Source organism: Dermacentor variabilis, chromosome 8 (assembly GCF_050947875.1).
Source record: "Dermacentor variabilis isolate Ectoservices chromosome 8, ASM5094787v1, whole genome shotgun sequence".
NCBI classification, from domain to species: Eukaryota; Metazoa; Arthropoda; class Arachnida; order Ixodida; family Ixodidae; genus Dermacentor; species Dermacentor variabilis.
The window spans coordinates 96,660,211-96,680,073 of NC_134575.1; the positions used below are offsets into that span (position 1 = coordinate 96,660,211).

The window sequence follows — 19,863 nt, forward strand, 5'->3', positions numbered from 1 at the left end:
GCGAGCAAGTGCCATTTAAAAGTGGCTTGAAGCTAGAGACACTGTTTACCGCTTATAGCTGAAACAACGGATCTCTCGTCCCAAAAAGAGCTCTACAGATTTTAAGTAAACGTGACTTAAGCAGTACTGCATGTCACTGCATTGCCTAATTGCTAATCGTATTACCGTCGATAGCCATCGTAAGATGGGCCCTGCCGTAATTTTCTTTTCTTCTTTTTTACTTTTATTAATAAGGCATGCGACACAACACAGGCATCCGAAGATTTTAAGTAAACGTGACTTAAGCAGTACTGTATGTCACTGCACTGCTTGAATGCTAATCGTATTACCGTCGATAGCCATCGTAAGATGGGCCCTGCCGTAATTTTCTTTTCTTCTTTTTTACTTTGAGTAATAAGGCATGCGACACAAAACAGGCATCCTAGGAGATTAGTCGAACCAGTGCAAACACTAATGGCATCTTCGGAGTCATGGTGATCCTCTGAATCGGAGCGGACCGATTCCGGAGGCACTGCAGGCCCAAATACGTGAGATCTTGCGCGAACGAAGCGGCTGGCTGTTCTTCGGAACAGTGAGAGGTAGGAAAGCGGAAGCTGAAAAGAAAAAAAAATCCGGTAACGCGGCCAGCGGCGGCGACGGTGCTTACGTGCATGATAATCTTCATCGCCGCGAACGGCGCCGAAGCACAACTAATCACCAGCGGAAGAATGAAAACGGCTTGGGGTCCTGTGACCGGAAACCGAAAAGGTTTTTCTATAGGTCGACGGCGCTCTGATATTGAGTCAGGCAATCGGAAAAAACAACATCCAAATGTAGCAGGAGCTTCTCTTTTCAACCACCCGAACAAGGTTCGCCTTTTGGGAGTGCTTTTAGGGCACTCGAAATGACCATCCGAAGATGCCATAAGTGTAACTTCTTGTCGCAGGTGAAACTTTACGGAATTACAATTCTCGGAGGCACGTGTGTATAACAAGAGGCTTGAGGAACCATTGATACCGCGTAGTAGACATCGCTGTTTTATCAAAAAGAAAAGCTTTAATGGATATTTGGGATGTAGAGAAGAACATAACTTTACTCTGTCGCGAATGCTGTCAGGTGACACTCTGCAGGGAATAAATGGGCTGTTGTACAAGTGTACAGGAAGGACAATCAGTCTATAAGAGGTAACTGTTCGACATTATAAGTGCAGTTATCGAATTGTTATTGCTTTCGATGCCAAGTACAAACACAAAAGGAAGGGACATTGTTTACTGCTGTTTGCCCACTACCACGTCGTTGACCCATCCAGATAATCCCGGAACCTAAGCGACGGAGCAGACGCTGGATCAGCTCGTCAGTGCCACAGAGTCGCTGGCATGAGCCCCTGGCGCAGCTCTGCTCGGCCGAATACCAGACCAACAACTTGCTGTCGCCGGTGCTCTTCTGCGAGGCTCTCGAGCACGTGCCCATAAACGCCGTCCTGGTCGAGATTGCACCGCATTGTCTCCTGCAGGTGGGTGTCCGGTCGCACACTACTCAGTGCACAAAAAGTGAGCTAGTTGCTTAGCAACAATAACGAAGGCGGGACACACAGTGGTGACAAAGACGCAGCAATGACTATGTAGGGACTATGGGGCTTACTAGATAGTCCATAGTGTACTTGCTATACGAGAGACAATGAGCAAAAGAAACAAATGTGGAAAATATTTCAAAGAGACAAATAATAACTAAAGATAAGCTCATATAAAAGCTAAAACTACGGTTACACATGCATATCTGAGGTAGACGAATATAAGTATTTCTAAATACGAATCGAACACGAATAGAAGTTTCGTATATCTAATCGAATACCAAGAAAGTCAAACGCAGACGCATATATTTATACCAGAATTATATTCAGTGGCATAATTTCTTGCACAATTTTACTGACTATTTAATAGCATACAGCATACTATCATAGGCAATTAGCATCACTTTTAAACGGACGACCACTAAACGTCAATAAAAACAGCACGAACAGCTTCCCAACATCTTTAGGGCCAGGTTGCAGACAAGCTTTCCAAGAATGAATGGCCGCAGTTTGACTAGCTTTGCAAAAATGCTACATAAATCGTCGTCAAAGAAACTAAATTTGTGGAGAAAGAAAGGTTGCTACTGGACTTGTGGATCGTCAAAACATGCAAAAGGGCCCGTTGGAAAAGAAAAAAAATACTGGTTTTAGCGTAAAATATAAAACTACTGCGCTACTTTAGCTGCTAGAAACACCAGGTTACAAGATACGCGCAAAAATTTATACTACCGCCATGAAAGCGAAAACAGCCCACATTATGCATTCTGTTTCGTCATTCCTTCAAAAACTCTTATCCAGGGTTGCCTTTTCATAATTTTCGATACTTTGTTTAGCAGATGGAGACCAGTAACCTGACTTTGACCGTCGGTTGTTGCGAAATATTTGGTTAGATTCGATATTCGAAAGTGCCGAATTGTCCATTTTTGAACACTTATAGTTCGTGTGTGATACTCGATTCATATTCCAGGCTTCCAATATTCGGCCACTCCTAATACACATTACTTGAAATTGGAGAATTTTTCTGGGTATAAGGCCGCCGAGGTTGCTTAGTGGCCATGGCCTTCTATTGCTTGAAACAATGAACCTCTTTGATGCCAACGTGGGCAAGTAGGTATGTGCTGCTTGGAACGTGCCGCTCTACAACGTCGGAAAGGTGGCGATTGTAATAACTTTATTGAAAATCCGGCAAATTCGTAGCCTCGGCCTAGGCTGCCCCGAAGGAAAAGATCCCTTGAATATCTCTGATGCTGAGCGGAATCGAACCCAGGTAACAAGGGCTTCTGAATAACAGCTACCCGATGCATTATCAGGCAGCGCCACAAATGCACTGAGTATGTACCACTTTCAGTGAATGCCTTTCACGCAAATGCTAACGCGAGCTGCGTCATTGAGAGGGGGGGTGGAATGATAAATGAAAGGTAGTGCACCATGCATGCATTGAGTATGTGCCGCCCTTCAATGAACCTCTCGCCAAACTTGGGTCAATGAGTATGAGTATACGTCACTGCGTGTGCGGCAAGCAAGCGATCAATTATGAGCGTTCGCGCGCACCGACAAACCACCCTTCTTGCTTCGAAGGCTCCGTGCGGACTTCTGCACAGCGCCACTAGCTGGCACAACGTTTCGAGGAAGAAGCGCGAGAGAGCAGCAAGGTTGCCACATGAGGCGGCAATCAGCAGTGACGATTTTTGGGCTGGTTATTTAGTTGCATCAATTGAAGCTATAGCGCTGGGTTGCATGGATAGCGCAGGTCCTGTCGTCTTTCTTGTCCGTGTATATCCAGCGCTAGGAGTTCAATCGATGCGTTAATCAGCGTTTGATCGCACCTGTGCGCCATGCCTTTCGGAGGCCACGCGCAGGCTTCGCTGCGGCGGCACTAGATGGCGGCTAGTGCCTTCAGCGAGTCTCCCCACAGTACAAGCCTCATTCGTAACTCGTTTCGACGGTGGCAATGCGTTTTATCGCCGTCATTGCGATAGCAACTATATGGACGCTCCAGGCTCATTTTTGCTGTTGCCTTGATGTTCCGCATAAAGTTCAAGGGCGATAACACCGTCGCCGCGCGTCGTATGCTGTCTGTGCGAATGAAAGCACGCGAGGGAAGCTGACGATCGCGGCTCAATCTGGCGCGCGCGAAGGAAGAAAGCAGGGAGCAAACGCCCCGTTTTCCGTGGCGCGAAAGGTCGTGGTGATGGGAGGCAGGCAAAGGAGCGGCATTGTGCACCGGCAGCAATTGCACATTTCGCGGCAGGGCGCAAAGGTAACTGATGATCGCGCCTCAATCTCGCGCGCCAAATATGGAGGAAAACAGGGCGGGGGGGGGGGGGGGCTGCTTCGACTCCTATCAAGTGCGCACTTTGCACGGTCGCGCTCGGTCGCCAGTGCCGTATCTCGAACGGGATCTCCAGACGGCTCGTACCTTCGTGCGCGCTGTGTTCTCGCCGCTCTTCCGTTGAAGCAATAGAGAGAAAAATTTGGAGAACGCTTAAGCTTCACCTTTAAAGTGGAACGCGATAGCATTCAAAGATCCCTGACTGCTTCTCACGCTTCCTGGTAACTGAAGCGTATGTAATGGTAATGTTTACCTGGAAACGCTTGCCGCGAACGCTATGCACGAAGGCGAGCTTTGTGGTGGAACCAAGGCTCGCCTTGGGCCGCGATGCGGCAGAGGCGACCGCTAGCTGGAGTTAATGCAACGAACCGGGCGCGCCGCTCCGTGGCCCCCAAGACACCCATCGCGCCGGCGCGCACAAGATGGCGGACGCCGCGACCGGTTTGCGTGTGTGAAGGGGTTTTTGAGTTTTCGCGTAATACAATTATGTTTTCTCGTACAGTCAAATTACAATCTGAGAGCTATCATAGCTGTAGGTTGTGCGCAAGTCATAGTTTACAACGTTTCTGTGTATTTAAGCTTGAAAAATTCAATTAGTTTAGTCAATACCTTGCATCATATGGAAGGCCTGGGTATACGTGGTTTGAAAATCTTTTGCTACACGGGCTCTTTAACGCTACCGCGTTAAACATTAATTCAGTAGTACCAAGGGAACTAAATCCCAAGTCCAGGCCGCGCTGAAGTGAGAGACCGCGCGAAGGTCACTTCTCTGGCTGCTGCTGGCGCGCTTGCTCATAGAAGCGTTCTTACAGCGAGTGTCCGCGCTCATCGAGTGTGATGTGTTCATGTTTGCTTGTGCCCACTGGCACCATGCTTGTTAATTCAGTTAGTAAACGAATGTTTCCATGTTTATACGGCCGATAAAACCACTATCCTTACTTAGTATAGCTATCTACTGATTTGCTATCGCAATCGAAGCTTCGCCTTTCGGGCGAAAGTGCGAATTTTTTTAATACGAATAGCATTCTTTGCATACTTTAGCCGCTTTGAGCCTGCATATCTATCTATCTATCTATCTATCTATCTATCTATCTATCTATCTATCTATCTATCTATCTATCTATCTATCTATCTATCTATCTATCCTCTTACAGCGGCTCAGTTGACCGAAGTGTCTACCTGCTTGGGCCACTAGGTATGCGAACCTGGTCGTGATGCGTCATGCTTATTTCATTGTCTTCAGTCCAGTTTCGTGATATCTTACTCTCATCCTGCTGCCGTCGTCACTCATTCAACTCAGACCCACTGGTCCAAGTAGTCTAATAGCTTCGACCAATAGGTATGTATTTCGGTACTAATGCTATCCTGGTAGTTGTGCCATCGTCATTCCAGCTTTGTCATCCGACACGTCGTCATGCCGGCGTCATCACTTCATCGTTATCACACAGTCGCCGTCGTCAAGCTGTCGTTTTATCATTGTCATGATTTCGGTAACGTCAGCTCATTATCGTCGTGTTGTGGCGGGTACACCACATATCTCGCTCCATCGACGTCAATCATTCTTCGCCATCGTGTTGTAATCATACTGTCGTCATTCGATCTTGATTATGCCGCCCTTGTCATGCGTGATATTCACAGAGTCGCTATTATGTTCCCAAATGTCAGACCGTCGTCGTAATACTGTCGTGGTGGTACCATCATCCTCACTCTAGCATCGTCATCCCACTCGTCAAGCCGTCGTCGTCAGACCATCGTCGTCACACAGGTTTCGTGATACATTCATCGTCACGCAATTGTCATCAAACACTCGTCGTCATTCCATTGTCCTCATGCCGCTTCGTGCCATCGTCATCACTGCGTCGTAGTCGTACAATCGTCGTCATGCACTTGATCTTATACTGTCGTCGGGATGCCTTCACAGACTCGCATGACTTCGACATGCGAGTCTCGTTATGCTACCGACGTCATACCGTTGTCGATAAACTATCGTCATCACTTCAGTATCGTAATCCCATTCTTGGTTATGCCGTCGTCGTGATACAACCTCCGGCGATCTGTCGACATGATTCCTTGTTTGGGATTCTATCGTAATCATGCTGTTGTCATTCAATCGTGATTATGCCGCCATTGTCACGCCATTGTCGTCATTGCTCCGTCGTCACACAGACGCTATTATGCATTCGTTGCCCTAGCGTTGTCGCGAAGCCGTCTTGGTTGTGCCATGGTCGTCATACCGGCTTCTTCATCCGGTCGTCGTCATACTGTCGTCGCGATGCAGTCGTCATGGTCTCATTGTCCTCATGTTGTCGCCACGTTGTCGTTTTTATACCATCACCATAATTTATAAATCGACATGTTATTATCGTCATGGCGTCGTCGTTATACCGTTGCTGATAAATCGACATCATTCCTTCATCATCATTCCATTGTCACTGCGTCGGCGTCATGCAGTCGTCGTCATGCCTCCATGTTTATTAGCGAGCTTGGAAAGCAAATGCCATAACAAAATGGGACGATACCGGACTATGTGGCATATAACTGAAGCAACAAAACGCTCACAACTACCTCTACAAGTGTTAAGTAAACGTGACTTCAGGAATGTGATTTGTCGCCACATTGCTCGAGGGCTATTCCGAATGCTTTACCATCGACAATCATCGTGAGATGAGTTCTGCTGTAATTTTTTAGTGATCGAGTCCGCTCGGAATGATCAGGAAATGATTTTTTTCTCGCTTCACTTAAATGCGTGCAGGCCATACTACGGCGCGCAGTAGGCCCCGACGCCAGCTGTCTGGGCCTCATGAAGCGGGACGCCGACAACCTGGAGTATTTCTTGAGCTCGTTGGGCAAACTTCACACTCTAGGCTTCAAGCTGGATTTGTGTCCGCTCTACCCACCGGTGCCGTGGCCGGTGCCTCGCGGCACTCCCAACATCGCACATTTGGTCAGCTGGGACCACTCTGAGACATGGAGCGTCGTCAACTGGAAGGATTTCCCTACATCGTCACAGGCGGTGAGCTGTTGGTTGATCTGCGTGGGTAAAAATCGCCTCGCGGTTGGTGTGGAATCCTAGAATTGACAAGTTTAACCCTTTTTGTGAGGTACACGTACGTTATCGTGTTTCTGTCCGTTACTGACATCAGATAGGAACGCGACGACCGTACCAGGAGAGCATTTGCCATTGTTCGTGTCATTTTTGTCTTTCTGCATAACCCAAAACCGACCGTAGTGTTTGTTTTATACTATCCTAGAAAGAAACGGCGCCGGAGGTGCTTCACCTCTGACTAAACCCGACAGTAAAAGGGAGAAGTGATGCTTTGACTTCTGTGAAAGACGGCGCTGCTAAGGTTGAATGACGTTCTGAATCTAGACAGCGCGATAACTGCGATAGCGAACACGGAGTAAGAAAGACAGGTGCACAGACTCTTATATCACGTAGTGCACTTGAAAAGGCGGCAGCGCAAAACCAAAGGAAGAAAGAAATACAAGACACGAACAGAGGCAGGACGACAAAGACGAGACGTATTTGGCGCGGTCACCAAATGTACCCAATGTTAAGGGCGTCGAGTGTGATGCCGTGCTCTCTGCCTCTCACCGCCTCTCTTCTTCGTGGCTTTCCAAAGCATTTTAAACTTTTTATCCCTTCCCTAGCTGTTGGTGCCAAATGTGCCCGCTCTGTGCCTGTTACGTTGAGAAACGAATATGTGGAGACCTTTCAGCTATCAAGAAATTAGTGGCCGGATGGCGCGCTTTCGCTGTTGTCGCCGCTTGAAGTGTTTCAATTGCGAATGAGCTAGTGAAGTTGCGATCAGCCTATTTTGCGCCGTCACCGCAGTTAGCCGCTACACTTCTAGTAGCAGACATAAAGGACGCTAACCAGGCGCCGTTTCAGTGGAGCAGCAGTGACACATTGGCTCGTGATGGCGCTAGCAGGCACTAAGCTAATCTAGGTAGAAAGCACTAAGGTAACCTTCTTCTGTATGTGCCCGCATAAAGCTTCTACAGCAAATACTAGACAGAGTTCTAGCACTACGAGCACTCTGCCAACATAACAATAATGGTTGGTAACATGGAGTTGACTGACCTTCAGGTTCTGGCTTCAGACATCCTTGTGGCTTTGTTTGCCACGCTTTATATCGTTTTTAATTGCCTAAAGTTCAATGCATCTTATAGTTCTTTTCTACATTCAGGAGGCAATAAGACCCTCTGAACATGCATAACCGCTACTGATAGCAGCGGTCCCTCCTGTGGGCGTTCGCCAAATCTGAACACGCCAAGCGCCTGAAGGCAATGGCTTGCCCACGGGACATCCTCAGTTGCGTTCTATGCCGCTTGCCGAGGCTTGATTGAGGAGATGGACGACGACGATGTGGCGGCTCTTGCGTGGGACCCTGTTTTCTACTTCTCTCATTTGTAAGAGAGCTTTTTCGCATGTTTTCGGGAGCCGCCGCTCCTGAACTTTCGGTGATGGAAGCGACAAAGCTAGGCGTCCGGACGAGACAGACGTCACAGCGCCAAGCGCTCCGAAGAAGCGTAACCACCTCATGAGCGACGTGAACAGCGAGGGCACCCTGCTGTGCAACTCTTTTTCAGAAGATGGCTCGTATGACGATGATTATTTGGCAGTAGTAAGGCAAAAGTGAAAAGGAGAATTGTCACTGCTTCCTCTTCTTCAACAAGCACCACGGCGATGGCAAAGAACACTGACAAGGCCATACCATCGTCTTCTTAGTCAAGGCACCAATCGACGACCTGAATCGGCTAAACAGCTTACGTTTACTGCAGTTCATACTGCCACTAAAGCTACGAACTTTTAACTTCGTGTAATATTCCAACAAGTTGCTGTCGTGTCCACTGCAGCACCCTTATGGCGAAACTGTCCCTTCTAGTGGCGTGCGAAAATTAGACGCTCCCGTTTGTTGAGGCGCTGTGGCAAGTGGGTGTATCAATGCGATTACCATTCTCAACCTATTTGCCCAGCACAGAGTATTAAAAGATATTTTCAACAATTCACTGTAGCTGCATTGCTTAATTGATAATCACATAACGTCGACAGTCAGAGTAAGATAGGTTGTGCTGGAATTGTGTTTTTTTTTATTGTCAGCATTGGGCGGAAAGTGCTTTTGCTAGGTGATGTGAGAGACATGCCCGAAAACCCGCGAATATAACGTTTATTTATCATTTATATTGCTCAGAAACATGCCTGATACCTACACGATGAAGAAAAGTTCTGGCACGTCAATGTTGCCTGAAAGAGCATGAACTAAACCTGGCGACTGTGCAGTTCTTCGACAGATACTTAAAAAAAGATAACTGGCTGAGAGGAAGGTCTTGGTTAAATAGATGTAATCGTATTGCATTACGTATGCCTGACATTTCAGACATCTTTTGTTTGATTCCACCTACGTTTTCCACGACCCATAAAGCGCAGATGGCCGAAGAGATAGTGGAAATCGACCTGGAGGCCAACGAAACGGACAAGTACCTAAGTGGACACCAGCCAGACGGTCGCGTGCTCTTTTCTGTGGCGGGCTTCTTGGTGCTAGTGTGGAAGTCGGTGGCCAGGCGCTACGGAAAGCCATTGGACCAGGTTCCAGTGGCGTTCGAGGATGTTTCTCTCCATCGGGCTGTCATATTGCCGAAAAGCGGTAAGGAATAGGGGACGCGTGATCATATTCTATCTATACTCGCTGGATGCTTGGTAAGAACACCGTAGGTGATGATTGTGAAAGCCAACAAATTTAGCATACAAAAAATTAGGTGCTCGAGTCTACTAGGATAATCTGAGGGAACAAAAAAATGTAGGCGGTGTCATGAAACGCTCCGGGCCAACAATGTTTCCGAACCAAGGTGGGGAGGTTGTTCATCTTATCATGCTGCGAAAGGAATGAAGTAAAATTGAAAGAAGAAAAGACAATCTATATACAACACAAATTGATTACGTTGCTACGCCGGACAAGCGAGGAAAAAAGGAAGAGTAAAAATTATTTATTCATTCAGGATATATAAAGGACAAGAAATATAGGACTAGAAACAATTTAAACAACCCACAAAATTGAGAGACGGAATGCATCACTTATACATTCTCGATTAACTTATTGTTTTCTAGTTTGGTCAACCACTACACAAACTAACCTAAAATCAATTCAAACACTCCAAAACCGCGCACTGCGCGTGATAGGTAACTTAGAACGTACTGATACCACTAAACCATACTATAACAAATATAAAATATTAACAGTATCAAAACTTCACACTTACAAATTATTCCTCGAAATTTCACGGCAATTCTGGGAAGACAAATGTTCTTTCCAAAGTAAATACTATGGCAAAACGACAAGCTATAACCTCAGAAAAACTCTGATAGGAAAACCACGTTGCAGAACACAATACGGAGACCAAAAACTAGCAGTTCAACTTCCTAACCTTCTAAACGACTACCCCGTGGTACTGGACCTGCTAAATTCTGGAATTTCAAAGCAAAACTTTAAGAAAACGGTAAAAGAATTGTTACTATCCGAAGACTACTAGAAATGTTCAACTTCAGGTATAGAAAATTTTGTAAATGTTTCTTGTTGTTGTTTTTAGAAAACTGTGTAAACTTTAACCTTCCAGCTACAGGTATGAAAATTTCGTACATGCTTCTTTTTTTCCTGTTGTTGTTGTGCTTCAATTTTTTAGAAAACTGTATAAATTTTAACATTTTTTCTTTCTTCTTACGCGAATTGTGTACTCAAGTGTTGAAAATGTGTACTATAATTTCATGTGTGACCTCCTGAAAGCCTGCCACTGCCATGTTGCTGCCAATGTACGGGTGGCACGGCCTAGTCAGGCAAATGTTTGCCTTTAGCCGTGTCCCCTAAGACAATCTGTTCATTGTCTTAAATAAATCAATAAAGAAAGAAAGAAAGAAAGAACTTTCAGGAACGCAGAGTGGCAAGAGCAAAGTACCGCAATAATAGCATTTAGCGCGAACGTGTGGGGTTACTACTTTATCAGGACATCTTCGTCTGGCATAGGCGACATATTCCAAGTCTGTCAAACGTAGTACCGAGCAGTTGCTTCTTAACACTTTAAAACGAACAGATAGGCGAGTGCTTTGTTATAGACGCAGGCGCCAGGTTTCGGACTCTTGATCACAGAAATCTAGAAATTATACTACAGGATGTACAGAAAGCATTAGCTAGGTGCGAATGGGGCAGCAGAACTTCTTCACACCATGGAAGGCGAATCTGCAAGTCATTGTTGTTGTGAACGCAGGCGGCCGGGTGTTATTAAAAGAAAACAGGAAAAAAAACGAGTTTGCGAGGGGAATGTGAAATCCGTCCGTCCGTCCGTCCGTCCATCCATCCATCCATCCATCTATCCATCCATCCATCCATCCATCCATCCGTCCGTCCGTCCGTCCGTCCACCCGTCCGTCCGTCCGTCCGTCCGTCCGTCCGTCCCGTCCCGTCCGCCCGTTCGTCCGTCTTTTTACGCCGACCCAGTGACCACCCAAATCGCCCACTAGCTTGTGGCATTAGGTATGTGCTCGCGATCTTCGTCCTTTCAGCTTCGTGATCTTACTCTCGTCAAGCTATGGTTGTCGCACAATCTTAAGCATGAAGTCGTCATGAAACCATTGTCTCTGCGCCACTTCCTTCATGCCGCGTTTGTTGTTCCATCGAGGTCATTCCTTCTTTATCATTCCGTCGCCGTCTCTGCGTCGTCGTCATGCCGTTATGCATATGGCTGTGCTTGGTGGGCGAGTGCTACAGCAAAGTGGGCTGATTCCGGAGACAGTGTATGTCGCGTACAGTCGAAGCAAAGAAAATCTCAGGATGACCACTCGAGATTCTAAAAAAAATGTTTTCAGCAATACTGTGAATCACTACATTGCTTGAATGTTAATGTCGATAGTCACTGTGAAATGAGTTCTGCCGGAATTTTTTCGCCACCTTTGTATAATGGCTGCATGAAAAAAAAGGTTGCACTCCAGGTCAAATGAAGATTACGCATACTCAATGTAGCTTCATTTCACTGAAAGTGAAATGTATCGCTGCAGAATACTTGGTTGAAGGCAGTACCGTGTTTTGCGGAACATTCCGCATGCAATATTCCATGAACAATGGCGAAAGACTTCTCCTGCCCCATAACACATGCAGCCAATAAGCAGGCTTAAAATCATGAAGGGGCTGGAAGGGGGAGACAGAAGGGGAAGGGCTTAGCCCGCCAAAAGTTACAGGGTGGTCCGGTCTTTCCTCGCATATCGACAAGTAATTCCTACATACGGCGCACATGGAGTGTCCCACGTCATTTGAGCCAAACGTTAAAAATGTACAAATGCCGCGTAGCTCGACAGAACCAACGTACCGCTGTTTGCTATCGCTTGGAGATACTCGGATTGTTTCTTTCATTCCGACTAATATTTTAATCAGGTTAATTAATCAACTTCTCAAATATTATATGTCGATGAAGAGTTTCAATGAGAAAATTGTAAAGCAACATGAAAGACTAGCGATACCGTTTTCTGGTGCTCAATGCGGGCGACACAAAAGTGTGGGACACCCGGTATTCATACAAGCAGCCCATGTACGCGTGAGAGCGCCCCCTCCCCCTATTACTCGAGCGAAGGGAGACCTTAGGTACTGCCAATAAATGATTTGTGTTTGCGCTTTGAGCCGAAGATACGGCTCGTTTTATGAAGAAACGCTGCATGGCTGACGCCACAATACAAAAATCACACAGCTCCTCTGGGAGTTGTCTAATTATGCTTGTGCATCACATCGCTTGCTCATCGTCACGCACCAGGTGCCATGGAGAATGTTATGAAACTAGATCCGACTCTTAGCAACGCTTATCGGTTATCTTATCGAACTCGATTCGAGCTATATCAGCCCCAATTGCTCGCGTCAACCTTGTCGCAATCGACCCTTCTTTAGGGACAATTATCTGTTCTTATCAACCTTATCGCACATGATACGACCCTTATCAAGTCATACTAGTCCTTATCATCCTTATCGGTGCTTATTGAACCTTATCATGATGGCTCCGACAAATATAAGCCTTATCATTAGCACCTCAGAAATCTGCGTCGAACCATTATCAACCCTGATGAGACCCATATAACGCTTTATCATTCCTTATCAAATTATTAACTGCTTATCTTGCTGTGTTGGCGAGGTGAAGCACATGCGCCTCAGAGATCGGAGGCACTTCGATCTGTGAAGAACGTCCCAACGGAAGGCGCATCCCGCGACCACTCAAACGCATAGGGAATATCACACATCTGGAATGAAACGAAAGAAGGGATCAAATGTGAACTACTACCCGACTTCTGCATTTCGCAAATGATATTTTCCTGCTGTCTACAGTGCTACAAGGCGGCGCTGCATGTAGTCCCAGAGATGGCTTTTGTTCCACCATCACCAAATCTTGCCACAATGGCTTCACGGAAACTGTTCGCCATTGACAGTTCTTTCGTGCTGCAAGTAAAACGCATTCATATGCTTCAGATATATTCACCTTCTTCAAGCTAGGGTATTTAGCCCAGAGAAAAAGACGCTCGGCTGCTGAGCATGGAGTCCTAGGTTCGAAACTCACCAGCGAAAACGTCGTTTGAAATTTTATTGTTTGATACATTGCTTTCCTTATAGCGGTTCGTGCTGCGTCACGCAAGGACGAACATGTTTCGTCGTTGTATGCGCATTGAAGTGCTTATGCAATTATTAATAGCTGGTAGCCTGTAACTATGATGATTCACTTAAACGTACACAGAGTATCATCTTACAACTTTGTGTTCAATGCGATTTTGGTCTCTGACACTGATGAGTAAAACTGACAGGGCAGCTATTACTGGTTTATTGGCGATCTATCAAAACTCTTGGCTTAATAGCAGAGACCAGAACTTTTGGCAAAATGCGTATTCGTTTCGTGTTTTCACTAGGCTATTTTTGCCTCCATATTGGGCACATTTAACATATAAGCACGAACTATGGGTCTAGAAACAGTTTAGTAACATTTTTATTGTGCCTATGAATGGTACAATTCGATGTTGGGGCTTGTATTAAATTTTCAGAGACTAAAATGCCTTTTCGTGCGTTTCGACCTAGCCTTCTTTTGTTTGTAAAGTTCTCACTCCCTGGGGAACATGGCTGAAGAAGACGGTTATTGCCAGAAGCATTTTGCTGGCTTGAAGACTGTTAGTAACATCTTTCTAGCAGGCAAAAGTATCACTGTGACAAGAGCTCAAACTTCTCTGCGTTAAAACGCATTTTAAAGTGACTTAGCATACTCGAGTGCTCCAATCACGTTTTTAGCTGACATCATCGAGAAACTTGAATGCTAGGACACAAATCTGACCACGAATGTGGGGCTAATTTGTACGATCAGCAAAGGTTCAAATCACCCCAGTTGAGCTGTTGTTGATAGAGTTAGAAACTTCAAGCTATGTTGGATAAAAATCCTGAGTTCTCGGTACTGAAAGGACTGTCAAAGGCCCTCTGACCCGTGAGCATTCTATAGGGCGTTGGATCGTCGAACGTTCCGAATAACAGATATGTGACCCTGACTTCCTTGGATGTTGAGCGTTCCTTTACTACACAGAAGCCATTTGTCTTAAAAGAAAAGCCGCAATTTGGAAACTGAATATCTTGGGAAGGTGCTTGTTTGTTACTGCGTTTACGACTTTTGTCGTGGTGTACAGTCACCCTAAATTTCAGATAAATCCTGTAACCTATGCAACTTGCCTAACTCCGTTCTATCGAGAAAAAATAGAATTATTTCACAAAACAGGGGGTTAAGTGGGCTGCTTGCCTTGGGATATCTCAATTTATCGTGAAATACACAGCGGAAGTTCTTATTATTTCAGCCTATGCATGACGCCTAAAGGACAAAATTGGGTGCCTACAAATGCAATAAATGGCGACTTCAGTGCCTTGTATAGGCGCCTAGTGCAGGAATCTTTAGTGCCCAAATTTCCGGTCTCTACTGATGAGTTTAGCCTTTCTGAGAAAAGTTCAAGACCTGTATGGTCATTACTCGTCCTACCGGTAATAGAACGGCCATTACCTTAAAGGATAGAACGGGTGCAGTGATGAACGCTACCTGAATGAGAGCTGCCTTTTGCGATGTACGTACGTGTGCGCAGGACGGGTGCGCTTCCTGGTGAACGTCATGTGGCTGACGGGTCAGTTTGAAGTCGGCGAAGGCGGCACTGTGGTGGCGACGGGTCGGGTTCGCGCAGCAGAAGAAGGCGAGAAGCTGCTTGGCGATGGCCCGCCGAGCAAGCCAGCCGAGACGGTCGCCCATGATCTGGAAGCTGCGGATATCTACAAGGAACTCAGGCTTCGTGGTTACGACTATCGAGGAGCCTTCCGGGGCATTCTCAAGGCTGACACGAAAAGTGAGTACAACGTGCATTCCTTTTCCACGCACTTTGATACCCTGTGCGTCTTCGTTAGCTGTTGCAGTACTACCGCTGTATCCGGCTACCGTTGTGTACTACCGCTGTATCTGTTGTCCAAATCGTAGGCTAGTTGCTGTACGGTAGGTTCCCGGCAATTGCAATCGTTATGAAGTCACGTTAACAGCATATTAAAACAGAGAGGGATAAACATCATGTATAAATAAGGCTTAACCAGAGGCAGGTCGGTTGCCTACCTGGCACGGGGCTAATGCCTACAGAGACGAATCGAAAAAAGAAGAGCGCGAAGGGAGTAAAAGAACGCCAGGGGAGTAAAAGAAGAAACAGTGTGCGCGCGTAGTAGGTGCACCACTGAACGCCACCTAGCAGGGGATTTCAGAATCGCGGACGGGAGAAGGCGCGCGGGTTTCCCTCTTGCGCATCAAAGATGACAGACGTGCGGAGCTGCGATTTTCTCTCAGTGCGCGTGAAGGAAAATTATTTCTGTGGTGAAAGGGAAACGCATTCTAAACGACAGTTGGTAGGCTTCTGATTCAACTGCAACTTGAGATGGTCAAGCCGGAATAAACACGCATGCACTGCTTTCCCCAGACAGGCGTGATAGCGGCGAATTATAATTGCAGTGCGTCGTTCCATGTATCGTGCAGTTTCTCAGTGCTGATTTGCTTGCATTATTTAGCTACTATAACAACCTTGCTGCACCCTTATGACGAATCTACGCACCCTAATTATGGACAGCAGCCGAGCATTTTTTTCCACATAGAATTCACAGAATTGGCAATCCGGAAAAAGCAACACGTTTCAAGCTATTGGCCACGTAAGCTTGGTACTCTTTATGAAAGTATGTAGTCCAATGCGGCACGTTTCGCAATAATACATTTCCTATGCAAGTAATTTCACTGCTCCGCATGCACTGGACGAGGACGCACAGAATTTAACGCCAGGAGGGACACGTGACCTGACGAATAAAAAAAGAAAGTCTAAACGCTAAATTAAATTAAATGTTGGTCACAGCTCTCCATGTTCTCACTTTCTATCTGTTTTTCATGTTCACCTACTCACCTATCTCAGTCACTACGAATTCCTATTGTATTTCACGTCGACCTTGCACTCTTTAGTGCCGACACTTAGTTGAACCTTTCTTTCTTTGACAAGGAGGTGGGCTGATCCCGCGGTCTATTGCGCGATGTGCTTAACTTTCGACTATAATATCGCTAATTAAACTCGTAGCGTTTGTAAAGCGAAGCTCTATATTGCTAGGCGAAATGAAAATGCGTCTGTCCGCGCCTGTGCGCAGAAAACTCCTCCGTCGGAATCGCAGGCGCATGCGCGAAGAAATCCCGTAGCAAGGGGAGAGAGAATGGCTGGGTATGAGGATGACGTAGGCAGACTGTCGCATCAACGTGCACGGTATGGTGGAAACGGCGCATCCGACGGAGCGACAGCAGTAGCGCATGAGGAGCGCGCCCAATAACAGTAATAACAGTGAAAGAGAGGCGCGCAGGCCTTTGCTCCTAGTGACGCCGCAGTTCTCCGTCGCAGCCGACGCAGTTTCTCTGCGACATCAACGTGGGCAGACCGTGTGTATTTCGTACGTCCGAAGAGCAAGCCGCGTACAAAGAACGACGCCGGGAACAGAACCGCGAGTGCGCGTGTGTGCGCCGCGCCCATGCCGAAGCCCGTGCACAAGAACAAGCTCGTGCAGCCGAACGCAAGCGGCAAATACGCACCGAGGATCCGGAAGCCTTCGAACTCGTGGTACAACGCAAGGCGGAATGTAAGCCGCAACGCACGTCTGCGTCTAGCCAAGAAGCAAGCCCTAGCGGCGAAGTGGAGTGCAAGCAGCAATGGCGAGCCGACACTTCAAACCGGGAGGCCAAGCGACATCGTGACGTCGACCCGAAACGACAACGGCGGACCGACGATGCGGCGGTGCGGGCCCGCGAGGTGGAGCAGCGACAGCAGCAAATTGGCAGGAACGCATTCGCCGGAGCCACGGCCCACTTCCGCCGAGAGTTTCTCGAGCGGAACATGGGCTCTAGCTGTAAAGTGTGCGACCACTTGTGGTTTGACAACAACTTGGCTGAAATCCGCTCCGAACAACAGCCGAACGTGTGTGTTACCTCATTAAGGAACACAAAGACATAACGAATAATTGAGAAAGACTTTAATGAACCGTCGAGATTAGTGTAAACACCGGGACCGCACGTTTCAGCTTCGCTGGATCATCGGTACGGAGTGCTTGGGTGATGACTTTTTTTTGCCTACTCTACGACTAACTCTCGCTCCTTTTGGGTACCATCGAAGTTGCCTTCCAGACATCATTGCCTTGCGCGAGCCCTGTTTAGTAAATGTCGACTTGCTCGATTTGCCAAAAGTCTACCGTCGGCGGCTTTGCCTCAACATCTCTATATCTACAGTGGTGCACCCTTTACAGTTGTATGGTAAAAAGGTAATTTTCGAGTTTATTGGTGATAACTATCCCCGCAGCGCTAATTTTATCTGCCAGCGACTAATTCTCACTTTTTGTCTTGTTCAGGCGTGCATTTTCATCTCTTGCAACTCGCCACTACTCACCGAAGGCGCGAAAAGGCCATTTTCTTTCTGGAAGCATTTACAAGATATCCAGACACGCCCGAACAGTGTGAAGCCAGCCGAAACCTTATCTTCAAAGGATATTGGGGAAATGAAATGAATTAAAAAAATAGAGCCGCAGACATAAGGAAAAAAATAGGCGGGTTTTAAGTGTCAAAAGCGCGATTTCATTCTGAGGCACGCCGTAATGGGGGACTCCCGAATAATGTGGACCACCAGGGGTTCTTTAAAGAGACACTAAAGCGAAGCAATAAATCAGTTTAGACTAATGGAGCATTGCTTGAGAACCCTGCAGGCAGTCATTTAAAAAAATAGCTTGATTATTAGACGAGAAAATGAAGGTCCAAGTATCAGTATTTGAATTTCGCGCCGAAACCCCAGCGCCGGTACGTCAGCGTGACGTCAGGGATTCCAAAGTATGTCTTCGCATTTGGGTCGCGTTGGCTGAATAAAGGTTCCCGAAACTTACCATGTTTAATATTTGGTTCCTTTAGAACACAATGTAGTCAATCTATAACGCTATATATAATTATTAGGCCCTAGAAGGTGCCATCAATATCCAAGACGTCACAGCCCCTAGGTGCGGGAACTCAATTAGGCGTCGCCACCCGTATTTCGTTCTTGCGCGTTTTCTGGCGTACCAAACGTCTTATCGTTGTAAGAATGGTGTTTTTGGTGTTGCAGAACGGTTAATTTACTGATGCAGCAGAAATCCTTCTTCACTTTAGTGTGCCTTTAACGTGCACCTAAATCGAAGTACACAGGTGTTTTCGCATGTCGCCCCCATCGAAATGCGGCCACCGTGGCCGGGATTCGATCCCACGACCTCGTGCTTGGCAGTCCAGAACCATAGCCACAAAGCAACCACGCCGAGTGACCTAGGAAATGCGTGCGGAAACGTTCGATATAGTGTTTCGGCCTGCTAAGGAAGGAAAGTCATCGGAACAAGAGGAGACGGAGAAATACACTCCACACTGCTGTGCTGTGTCCAGCAGTGCGCACTTTTTTTCTTACTTGCAGGCACTGTGAGATTTTCTGTATGGCGAACCACAAGCGGTATCACGAGCGCAATTCGCAGCCTCACACGAGAGTCATTCCGTGCCGTAAATTCCGTGTCCATTCCGTGCCGAAGCCACTTCGACTCGGGACGGTAGCTCAGTGACTGTGGCGTAGGGCGGCTGAGCATGAGTTCGCGGGTTCGATCTCGGCCGCGGCGGTCGCATTGTGATGAGAGCAAACTGAGAAGTAATGCAGACTTGAGATGTCATTAGCTAACACGAAAAAGACATGGGGCGACAGCAAAAAATACACGACAGAGAACGCTAATTTCCGGTCGTGCACCGCGTACTCTCAAGAGCGAGAGGGATGCGAGGGGCAGTTAGATTAAACGGAAGCTAGATATCCAGTTTGCTACCCTGAATTGGGGAAAGGGTAAAGGGAGACAAAGATAAAGAAAAAAATTCACACACATAGAAAGAAAGGGAAATGAAAAAATAGAAGTCATAGGGGAGTGTCACAGTCGTTGCGCAGTCAGACAGAGAAATTATCGAAATGTTGTGTATCAAAGCGGGTGACAGGCCTGTAAGCACCCAGTCACTAGCTCTCAACAAGAAAGAGCGTTCGTATCCGAGAGAGAGAGAGAGAGAGAGAGAGAGAGAGAGAGAGAGAGAGAACAACTTTAGTGAAAATGCCTGCAGAGTCGGTTAGGCTCCCTCCACGCAGGGAGGACAAGCTCTGACCGCGACGCGGCCACTACGTCAGTCTCGTGCATTGTGCTCCTCGAGGTCTTGATTCCTCGCTACTTCCGCGGATCCGAGAGGGCCGCCGCCCCCTGCCTGGGGGTGCTGCCCCCTTTCTCCTTGGTTTAGAGAGGTCGCTGCTTCGCTAGAGCTGCCGAGACCTGCTGGACGGCCTTGAGTTGTGTATCTTGGTCATAGGCCCTCGTTGCAGCCTCTAGCTGCGGCGGGATCGTCGTCTTCT

At 47.0% G+C, this 19,863-nt stretch overlaps 1 protein-coding gene across 1 annotated transcript in view; it reads left to right on the forward strand.

The window, feature by feature from the left end:
- Window positions 1-19,863, forward strand: part of LOC142591496 (fatty acid synthase-like) — a 188,244-nt gene that overhangs the window by 99,454 nt on the left and 68,927 nt on the right. Inside the window, exons 11-14 of the mRNA XM_075703825.1 lie at window positions 1,289-1,492; window positions 6,634-6,891; window positions 9,313-9,529; window positions 15,013-15,267. Of these exons, the coding sequence (XP_075559940.1) occupies window positions 1,289-1,492; window positions 6,634-6,891; window positions 9,313-9,529; window positions 15,013-15,267 (934 nt within the window). The remainder of the gene's footprint in view (window positions 1-1,288; window positions 1,493-6,633; window positions 6,892-9,312; window positions 9,530-15,012; window positions 15,268-19,863) is intronic.